Source organism: Salvia splendens, chromosome 6 (genome assembly GCF_004379255.2).
Source record: "Salvia splendens isolate huo1 chromosome 6, SspV2, whole genome shotgun sequence".
NCBI classification, from domain to species: domain Eukaryota; kingdom Viridiplantae; phylum Streptophyta; class Magnoliopsida; order Lamiales; family Lamiaceae; genus Salvia; species Salvia splendens.
This window is the reverse complement of record NC_056037.1, coordinates 17,255,377-17,266,648: the sequence shown is the minus strand read 5'-3', so window position 1 is coordinate 17,266,648 and position 11,272 is coordinate 17,255,377. Positions and strand designations below refer to the sequence as shown.

Here is an 11,272-nt window from a genome sequence, read left to right as displayed (position 1 = left end):
GCATGTAAAAACTTGATTACAAAAACTTGATCAATTTGAACGACGCAAGTATGATGGAAACGCTCAATTTCTAAACCAACTGTGCAGTCTTTCTATATGTGAGTTATAAGCCAAGAATAGAACACTTTCTACTATTTTTACAAAAGATATTTTTACGAGAGGCTAACTTTTAGTATTGAGATGAAAATTGCACAAGTAGTAAGGACTAAAGGCATTAGGATTTAACCACTTGAGCCGTTTCTTTTCCTTCGTTCCACAAACCCGCCTCACTAATCAAGGTACCCCTTAGTTAACCACGTTGAGCCCATACACTTTTACCCATTCTTTGAAGCCTTAAAACCAAATTTTACGTTTTACATCACGTGAGAAAATGGGTCAATGAAATGAAATATAATAAAAGGGGATGGCGATAGAATGTTCAAAATAAAGGGTAGTCGGGTTGATCAAGTTAGACAATCGGGTTGATCATATAAAAAAATTAGGAATGAAGAAAAGGTTTGAGAAAAAGAAAGGGGCAGGAAATAGTTGTAACCTGACCCAGAAAATCAAAAGTCAAAAAAAAAATTAAGCTGAAAGTTATAAGGCTAAAGGTCGAAATTTGACCGAGAAGGAGCATCAAGAAGAGGAAGGAATAAATATCCCAAATCTGGTCCAGCGAGTTTAGTCAAATCTTTGGCTTTTTGACTCATGTGATTTTTCTTTTTAAATTTTATTTTTGAACTTAGAACCCCTAGGACCCTATCCTAATACGTTACTACCCTTGAGCCCCGTTACAACCCAAAACAAGGACCTTAAGGAACTATCTTGTGCAGTCCGATTCAAAGTATTAAATTTATGGCAACACCGAGTGAACAGTCCTAACATCTCTAGTGAGAAATGAGTGACTGAGTGAATCTAACAGTGGTTTTTAAATTGAGCAATCTTGACAAGCTGACACCTCGATCAAGCAAAAGCGAAAGAGAAGGAACACAAGCTACTGGCAAATGGATTGACCTCGACCTCGGGTATGATTGTCGGAAAATTATTCGGTCTAATGCATGCATGTGAATACGTGTTTTTATCTTAAGGTCTTGTTTCTCTTTTCATTTTTTCTTTTACTTGTGAAATAAGTAAACCATGCCTGAAATTTGTCTTATCTTTTTCTATTCTTTTTCTTTATACTTGAGGACAAGTATGTTTAAGTGTGAGTAGTTTGATAAGACTCATTTCATGCATCGGTTTAAGGGTAAAATGTATGCTACTTGATCGGTTTATCGCGCAAAATAAGTGTTAAATGTGCAGAAATGCCACTTGACCAAGGCAGCAAGGCCGAACTGATCAAGCAAGTACAAAAGGCGATAAAAGGTCAAGAATCGAAGGAGTTGATCAAGGGGGAGTGATCAAGCAGTTAGGCGGGGACCGCTGGCTTCTAGAAGAAGAACACGTGAGGAAATGAGCTGGATATGGCGCACCATTCTGTTATCAAGGGCGACGTTCTAGAAGGGGACACGTGCTAGCTTATGAGACGCAAGGACGGAGCTGAGTCAGGAATCTGTTACTCAAAAGCGTCGTCATTCTAGAAGAAATGGCACGTAGCAATCAATGAGTCGCTCATTCTCAGCATGAGCGAATATTCCCTGTCAAGATCGTTATCCAGCTGGAGTCCGAATCGAGCTTATAAATAGAGGGTGTGTCATCACAAAGCTCTTTTACTTTCCGTCTAGTTTAGCTTAGTTTAGTTCTCTATCTTAGTCCAGTTCTCTAGAATATCTTAGCTTAGATAAAGTAGTGCGTAGTTAAAAATGGCAATCAAAGAAGCGCTGCAGAATACTTGTTTTCTGTTAGCATTATCTTAATATTCCCGCTGAGATTCTTCTCAGTTTTTACCGCTTTCTTAGTTTCCGAAGTGTAAGTTTAGTTTAAATTTCACGTTGTACTCAGTTTAGTTTAATCAAAGTTATTTTCATTTTCATCCTCGCATTTACTTTTCCGCTGTTACCTGCAATTCACTTGACCCAGTAGTTAAAGTTCTGTTGATCAAGCTAGCTAGTTTAATTCTGCCTAGAGTAAAAACAGTAGTTAAAAAAACTCTCAAGTTAAAGCGTGGCAGCAGCCAACCCCCCTGTTCACTACTCACACACTCGACACACCAACTTCTATGTGGGATCGACCCCGAACTTGCCGCTTTACTGTTAAAGTAGTGCAAAATTGGGAGTTTATAAATTACTTTGGTAAGGAAGAAAGAGCGAGAGCAAGACTGCAGTGATTAAGTGGCAAAGACATTTGCTAACTGATCTTATCGGTTCGGTTATCATTCCATATAACTTGATCCGCTTTCTAATCGCATTTTCGTCTCTTTCCAAGCCCTTCCAAGTAAAAAAATAAAAAAAAATGGAAAACGACTATAAACTGTAATATTACCATTTTTAATTATTTATTATTTTTTTTGTATTTAATTCGAATTTTTTAAAAAAAATGAATTATTGTGTCAGCGTGACGATGCCCACTCGCGGGCCGGTGAGTGGGCGTCATGCATGGCGCCGGGGCGCGCCACGTCGCCTCGGCGCGTGGCGAGACGTCTCGTCAACCGTCACGGCGTGACGGAACGCGGAACGGGCTGGGGACGAGATGGGGCGCCGCAACGCGTCACGCCGCCCTCTCGTTCCTTCGTGACGGAATACGGGCCACCCGCGTGACGCGTTGCGGGTGGCCTTAGTGGATAGTGAGACCTACATTATTAAATTGATGTAACTTTCCAATAATATAATGCACATACTTTTGTGGGACGGACGAAAATGGAAAGTGCACATATTTTTATGAGACGGAGGGAGTATGTTAACACTAATGGAACTGAGGGAGTATTAACTTTTTCCATAAAAAATAGACTACTTTTCCTATTTTGGGTCGTTCACTAAACTTATAGTATCAATTATAAATATATTAAGTTTTAACAATTACTCACTCCGTCGCATAATAGATGTCACACTTTCTTTTTAGTTTGTCTCACAAAAGATGTCACATTTCCTTTGTCGGAAAAAGTTTTTTCTCACATTAGTATAAATATTCTATTTTCTCTCTCTACTTAACAAATAAAACAGGTCGTTTTAGGATAATACTAATTTACAGTAATAACTAATACTCTTAACTTTCAATTTTGTGTATTAAATTTATCAACATAAAGACATAATTATATCAATACAACATGTAAATTTAAATATCAACACAAAGACATGCGTTTATCAACACAAGAAGATTGATAAATGTATGTCTTTGTGTTGATACTTTTAACTTGCAAAATTGAAATTAGTTATTAGTTATTAATTATTACTGTAAATTAGTTATTATTTGATCACACACCTAAAACACAACATATCCTAAATTCTCTTATCATTATCCAAGTATGTCATATATTATGAGACAGATGGAGTACTACCCTACACGTCATTCTATATGTGGATTCCACAATCCATTGACACTACTTTCACCATCTTTTCTTCATCTCTCATACTTTACCAATTGTGTATTAAAACTTGTGACATTCACAACTTTGTCGTTTTTTCTTTTTTGGACAGAGGTAGTATACTACTTCAAATTATTACTCATTTTGTTTCCTTAAAATATAAATTATTTCCTTTTTAGTCTGTTTTCTAAAATAGAAACTTTCCATTTTAGGAAATGAACCCCCACAATCCACTTACACTAATTTCACCCACTTTTTCTCTTCCTCTCTTTTACTTTACCCATTTTTTCCCCTCTCTTACTTTATTAATTTTGCATTAAAACTCGTGTTATTTTTAAAATTCCTAGTATTTTTTGAAAATGGATGGAGTATCTTAAAATTTCAAATCCAAAATTAAGAATATATAAATCCCTAAATGACCTCATTTTTGTGGATTTGGATCCCTGCTCTCTCCTCTTCATAGGATGTTGTTCCTCTAATCCCATTATTTTGTTCTACCTAAGTCTCCAATAAATAGAAACATTTGAAACAATACGAGTTTTAACGCATAATTGGTAAAGTATGACAGAAGAATTGATAAAGTAAGAGAAAAGGTTGTGAAAATAGAGTTAGTAGATTATGAGATTCAAGTTCTACTATAGAATAATTCTAAAGTTTCTATTTTTAAAGGATAGGTTTAAAATAAAAATAGTTTGGCACAAGACGTAACAACACAGAACCAAATCCCATTTTTGTAGGGGAGTGGGGTGACAAGGAGGTTCATAGATACACAGCAGTCATGATGTGATACACCCCACTAACATACTGATACAAATGCTTAGACGTGGAGTGTTGAAATTTTTGAATGACATAACCATGTCACTTCATGTACACACATTACACAAGTAGATATTGCACTATTTTTTGTGCTTTAGGCAAAAGTAAATTGATCTTTCCTAATTTCAACCTAACAAGATAGCTAACACTTCACCATTTGGGCTGCAGCCTGCTGGCAGCTACACATCCATTTGTATCTCATTTAGGAAAACTTTATAAAAAAGTTAGTATTTGTATTTGTGAAATTTATTCGGTCATCGTGATTACATTTCTCGTATCATAATTGATGTATATAGTGATGATTCCGACCAAATAGAATGAAATGAAAAAAGACATAATCATGCTCTTTGTTTTGCTTATGGTTGGCCATAAATTATTCCTACATCATGAGATAAAAAGAATGCTTTCATGGTTTGATCTGAACCTCTAACTTATGAATCCAATCAATCCTTAAACTTAATTAATATGATAAAAAAAAGTATGTAATCAAATGCAAACTCATTACAAACTTCAAATTATGATCTGGATCGTTAGATTTCAAGATTTAATGTCCTCAGATAATGTCAGCACACCGTCAATCTGCTGACATTGTGTTGACGTTGTTTGTCATCTGTTGACATTAAATCTTGAAATTTAAGTGTTTAGATCATAGTTTGGAGAATGATACAATTTACATTTTATCACTACTCGATATTAAAATCTATAACTACTAACACTGCTCGACGATAAAATCTATAACTACTAACACTGCATATGAAAAAGGAAAGAAATTAAACAAAGTGCTAAAACATACAAATAAAAGTGAGGCATGAGACATTGTTCCTCCTAGCCCTAGGTACAAACACAACATAAATACTAATCCAAGAAAGTCTCCATAACATCTCCATACATCCCCCCACCTTCATTCCTATACTCCCCGGGATTGTGGGAGAGATGGTTGAGCGACGACGAGGACGACGACGTCACCATCCTCGCTGGCAACGTGAAGCTCCTCTTGAACTTGCCATCCATCTTAGAATGGCTGTCCAAGCTCAAGAAGTCGTTAGGGTTCGGATTATTATTGTTATTATCGGGCTTCGAAGCCCCCCCTCCGAGCCCGTCTGGATTGAACAGCAGCTTCGCCTCGTCGGCCCTCCCGGTAAGGGCGCTGAAGAAAGACAGCCCGTTCGGCCACTTGATGTCGTTCTCGTGCTCCGAGATCATCTCCCCGTTCGAGTGAGGGTGCAAGAACATATGGGGCTCGTCCTTGGACGGCGGCATCCCCATTCGAGCACCCGAGTTTGGGAAATTCGGCATCGAGGGGAGGGGCCTGGGCCCCCAGTTGAACAGGGGAGGAGGTGGGCGTGTCGCCATCGCCGGCTGCTTTAGAGGAGCCGTGGCCGACGAGGAAGCGCCCCGAGTCGAAGAAAACAGCTGGGATAGGTAAAATCCTGATTGATAGCCTAAAGATTCAAAAGTGTGCCTCATTCTCAGCACAAAATGAAGGTCTTCTGGTATCTGAACACCATCAATTAATCACACATCAAAAACAGTTCAAAACACCCATTTTTTTCATACTAAACAAACTTACTATCTTGCACGAACCAAGCTGGAGTAGGCCATGACCAGCTTGAATAACAGCAATAGTCTGGTAAATGAAAAAACACACAGTTATAGCATTAATTGTACACACAATAAAGGTGCTTCCTTTTTCTTGATTTAAGCCAACTAGTACTAAGATTGATGATATCTGACCTGAATGCCTGAATCAAACTGTTCAGTCCACTCTGGAGGTAGCTGCAATTAATAATCAAAAATTGAAAGCCCACTTACTTCATCATCAACAACCATAAGCATGATTAAGGTAGCAAATCAATTACTTAACCAATGCCAATTAGTAACTTAAAAGGTGATTAATTGATTGATGACATACAGCATCAAATGAACTCTGCCAGTAGTTGGAGATGTTTGGTTCACACTCTGTAGGCTCCTTGAATACCCATTTGTGACATTTATCAGAAGCAACTTTTCCCATCAACCTACAACCAAATTTTGCCCATTAGTCCCCCAAAAAAACAAAAAGGAAACAAGAAAGAAAACACACACAAAGCTACAAATGGACCTCTCTCTCTTGATCCTAATCACAACACCACCACTGGTTAGGACTTAGGATAGGAGGAAAGAGAGAGAGAGAGATGCAAAATCCAATATCCATATAGCATGCACCTACCCAGTACCCACCCTTCTCCATAATTATACAACTGAATGGACATCTTGCTGAAGGCCTTCCTGACAGGATCCTCCCCATCCATCTCGTCCAAACACTCTGCAACTCTGCCTCTGCAGAACCCATCTTCCCACATCAACATTCTGCACAAATTAGAAAGTGACAAGATACAATCATCTCCCACAACACCTCAAATCACCAATGAACCTCAAAATGAGTGCATAAAAATCAAATCTTTAACCTCTCAACTAAACTAAAATGAAGAAACAGTGAATCAATCTCAACACTCACAAGGGAGTGAATAAAAAGCAAATCTTTTACCACTTAAAGCTCAGATTTCTCACAACTAAACTAAAATGAAGAAACAGTGTATCAAATCTCATTCTCAACACTCACAAGCTACCATTGTCATCTCCAACTTTGCAGCCATTGCCACCTCTAACCCTCCTGCAAGAAAAAACAACAGACATTCGTTGAATTGAGCAACCAAAAATTGAGGGGAGAGAGAGAGAGAGAGAGAGAGAGAGAGAGAAGCATACGGGCGAGGACGAATGGTCCAGAAGACAGAGTAAGTCCAGTCTGAGTTGAGACAGACGCTTCTAAGGGCCTCATGAAGGGCCATCATCCCAACTGCTTCTTTGCTCCTGTCTCCTGCTGCTGCTCCTGAGCCCACCATCTTTTTGCTAAAATTCCCCACCCTTTAGTGTTGGATGTATAGTAAAAACGCCTCCTTTTCTTTCCAATTTATCTCTCTCTCTCTCTCTCGCCCACAGCTGCAGAATGCCTGTCAAATATCAACCACAGAGAGAGAAAGAGAAAGGGAAAGAGGTGACTGCTTCTTGCTTCATTTCATCCCTTTTTGCAATCTTTTTTTACTCCTCACCTCTCTTTTACCAAACACACGCAGCGATGGGTGAATCTGTGTGTGGATTTTAATTTTTAATTAATTAATTGAGAGTACCGGTTGCTTGGGGGGAGGGGAAAGTGGAATCAGACGCGCAGAGGGGAGTGAAAGTGCGTGCGAAATGACTGTTGAATTGCAGGAATTTTGAGGTTTTGTTATGTGTGGATTTTTTCATTTTTTACAGAGTGGGGACACCATTTTTTTTTTTAATCTTAGCAAAGCAACAACAGACAGCGGGAGAAAGGTAAGGAAGGGAAAAAAAAGTAAAAAGAGAAGGGCGTCGTGGAAATTACGATTCTGCCCCTTTCTCTGTGTTTTTTTGGATTGTTTTGTTTTGGATAAAGAGGAGTGGTAGATTTTGGCACAATGGAGCACATCGTTTTTATTTTAATAAATGTTGCATATAATAACTTAATTAAAATTTGAACCTTTCAATAAATTTTAATGACGGAAGAAAATATTTATTGCTATGTAGTAGATAAAAATACGCGTATTAGTAGTTTAGTAGTACTACTTGTATTTGTATTCACAATAAATTTAATTTAAAATGGATCTTGAATTTTCATTTTCTTTTGAATTAAACTTTTTCCCTTTTAAAAAAATTTAAAATTATTTTTATCTATAATTTAATTATGTAACTGATTACCCTTTTTTTCCTTTACACTGAATATTTATAATAATTTTTTTTTTATTTTCATAGTCGTGGTGATTTGAATCTCCATCCTATTAGTATGGTCTATTATCATTCAATGGCTCGTATCGCATCATCTCCGTTTGCATTCTCGACTAGCAGTTGATCCATTTCTATTGGAATTGGGTCTTATTACACAACTTTGTCACTTCAGCTTCTTCGTGTCGAAAGATGTCCGCTAGCGAGGAAGCTTAGTCCATTTAGAGATATTAGAAGTCGGTAATCTTTTGATAGATTAACCCTCGTGTTATTATAGTAGTACTATAATGAAATTTGTATACCGTCCTATTAGAAATGAAATATTTATTTTTTGACATAAAATTTTATGTAGGATTGTTTTGTGAATTAATGGAGAGAGAATAATGTAAGAGATATGAAAAGTAGAGATAATGTTATTTTTAATTTAAGAGATATTTTATTTTTAATGAAACAACTTAAAAACAAAAATATTTTATTAAATTTTTAATGAAAACGAAGGAATATTAACTAGTACTACTATATTTGCAACATATATAAATTAAAAAGAGGATAAAAATAGAGTAATGTTTTATTGCGCATGATTCACATAGTTGAATGTTGTTGATGATTACCTGCGTGCATTGCGGAGATATAGGTTAGGTTGCACTACTTTTGAGATTCTTCATCATTTACCATTGCAGATTAACACCCCCAAATCAAATTAAAACACTTATAAAATACCTAAATACGGCCAACAAGATTAATTAATTTGACCAATGATAGTTGTTAAGATGTTTATTGATACCTACCAAACCGGAGAGCTCAGTTCAAAAAATTTGTCTGATAAGATGGAGAGCTTATTTAGTTTATAAATTTCTCATCAGTTGTTCTCATAATCGATGTGGGAATTGAGTATGTAACATTCAATCCTTCTTTAAGGGCCAACGTCCTCGTTGGTCACGGCAGGTTCTTTGTCAGGCCACCACTCTGAGTTCTTGTTGGTCACGGCGGATTCTTTGCCCGGTCACCACTCCAAGTCGGCCCCAAATGTACTCGTTGTCACGGCAAGTTCGTTGCCCGACCACCACTCCGAGCCGTTTAGGCTCTCAATGAAAGCACCAATTGATACATATCAAACAGGAGAACTCGGTCTAAAAGATTAACATGTTAGGAGAGAGAGCCCAAGTTATAGTCAACGCCAGTTATTCTCACAACTGATATGAAAATTGAGCCCTTAACATTTATTCTCCATTCAATAAATTTCATATTTCAGTTATTATATGATAAAAAGAATCATTATTAATCCTTTTAAAGAAAATGAGAAATTACAAGACACTAATTAGCTTTATCCATGACGAGCACACGTAGGGTAATATTTTTGTAAGGTGTTAAATGATGAAGAACTCACAAAATATCTGAGTTATAATTTTAGTTAGGAAACTCAAAGTAGTTGACAATTTTGTGGTGCTATTGAGGATAAGATCGAAAGGTCGATTGCGTCTTAGATAATTTTTAAGCGATTTTTCTATTTTGTTTATTGTATTTTTGTGGGATCCTAAGAAATGTTCAAATAAAAATATTATTTTGTACTGTGAGAAGTAAGAATTATTTTTAGTCTATACTGTATATGTATGATATCTGGATGAGTGAAGTCTAAGTGTGGTGTGCATTTGTTATTTATTGTTTGTTGCTTGAATTGTCTTTATTACTGATAAATGACTTTGCTCATCAAATCTTGCATTTGAGTAGTTTTATATTTAGCTAAAAATGTAATGTTTCAAAGTCCAATTCGATTATCATACAAAAGCTTAAATAATGCATGGGTAAGTAAGAATTAATGATGTTTGATTTCACATTGTGTGCGATATACTCCCTCCGTCCGTGAGAAAATGTTTCAATTTGCTATTCTAGGACGTTCGCGATTTAAAGTTCTATTTTTTTTCAATTTAGGTAAGATGACCTATCATTCACCTAACTGATAATACTCGCAGTATATTATAAAATTAATATATAAAAATAAGGTCAACTTTCCATTAAACTATTTTTTAATTTTTTTCATAAAGTTAAAAAAATTCTTATAATTCTCTACTCGAAATGTGATTATAAAGGTGGACATAGGAGTATATAACATCATTATTTTAAGGGATTACGCCTGCCATAACACTAATTATATTACAATGAGGAATTTAACATGAGAAGCGGCTATACTAATAATTCGTATTGCCTTTTTACGATAATGATGATAAGACATTAAAGGAAAACTACCACTTTAATCAATAATGCCATTTTATGGAAAGTTCCGATCGCATGAATATCTCTTAATTAATTAGGAGATGCAGTAGTATAATTGTATAAATATAAGAGTGATGATAACTTTATATAACTATATATTCATCAAGTTCCTTAATAAAAATATTCATTTTATATGGGATAGATGGAGTATTCAACAATTGGGTTATTATCTATTGCTAACTAATTAGCAAATCTTAAATTAAGATCAAAGTAGTTAAAATTAACCAATTTCTCTCTCCTCAAAATCATTTTAAAATTTTAAAAATTCATGTAACACTCTCGATTTAAATTATTTTTTTGTAAAAGATATATCAAATTAAACGTAATTTCATAAGGATTCTAACGAGTTCTCAATTGCATATGTTCCGACGATGATCGGATGATGAAATTTTATAATTTTTATTTCAATTTTCATATATGTTGATAAACAGATTTTATATCAATAAATGCATCAAACAATTTCAATGTAATGCATGTACAATATCAATAACACCGTGTTGATATTTTCTGGTACTTATGTTGAGATTCTCATGTCACTGTGTTGATATTTGTAATACACTATGTTGATGTAAAAAATTCTGTGAAAATTATTATGTTATAACAAATTGACTATTTTACCATTTTGCTGATATTTTATCTACTATTTATTGAAATTCGTAAGATTTAATCTCATCTATTTATTTTAAGATGTAATGATGTAAAATTGGTCTTAGTTGTGGATGGGATACTATATGCATTTTAACATGATCCTCCAAAACATTATAAAAATATTTAGTACTCCGTATTATATCTTGGTAGTGGCTTGACCCCCTATTGAATTTCAAGTGTGTCCACTAGTGGCTTGAAGTTTGTATCAGCTCATGACTACTTCATCAGTATTGATTTATAAAAAAATGTTTTTAATTCTCTAACTAGTTGAAGAAGAGATTAAAAACATTTTCATTTATCATTACAAATACAAATAAA

The 11,272-nt window shown here is 35.4% G+C and overlaps 1 protein-coding gene across 2 annotated transcripts; it reads right to left on the bottom strand.

Annotated features, from left to right (window-relative positions):
- Nucleotides 1-4,983: 4,983 nt before the first annotated feature.
- Nucleotides 4,984-7,500, bottom strand: LOC121807515 (protein RICE SALT SENSITIVE 3-like). Of its 2 annotated transcripts, none has more exons than XM_042207765.1 (7): nucleotides 7,001-7,500; nucleotides 6,858-6,908; nucleotides 6,476-6,604; nucleotides 6,168-6,273; nucleotides 5,990-6,031; nucleotides 5,826-5,882; nucleotides 4,984-5,752 (listed from the first exon to the last, which is right to left on the bottom strand). In XM_042207765.1, exons 1-7 carry the CDS (start codon nucleotides 7,135-7,137, stop codon nucleotides 5,111-5,113), a joined length of 1,164 nt encoding a protein of 387 aa, XP_042063699.1. In that variant the 5' UTR covers nucleotides 7,138-7,500; the 3' UTR covers nucleotides 4,984-5,110. The 2 variants fall into 2 exon arrangements, with proteins under 2 accessions (XP_042063699.1, XP_042063700.1); XM_042207766.1 differs by having other exon boundaries at nucleotides 6,865-6,908; nucleotides 7,001-7,098.
- Between the last annotated feature and the right edge of the window lie 3,772 nt (nucleotides 7,501-11,272).

What these genes read in the sequence shown, in the direction of transcription:
- LOC121807515 (XM_042207765.1), bottom strand. Translation starts at nt 7,137, where the DNA reads ATGGTGGGCTCAGGAGCAGCAGCAGGAGACAGGAGCAAAGAAGCAGTT. An exon ending in TTGTATAATTATGGAGAAGG is followed by an intron (nt 6,274 to 6,475) that starts GTGGGTACTGGG and finishes ATTTGGTTGTAG; the next exon opens with GTTGATGGGAAAAGTTGCTT. An exon ending in GGCAGAGTTCATTTGATGCT is followed by an intron (nt 6,032 to 6,167) that starts GTATGTCATCAA and finishes TATTAATTGCAG; the next exon opens with CTACCTCCAGAGTGGACTGA.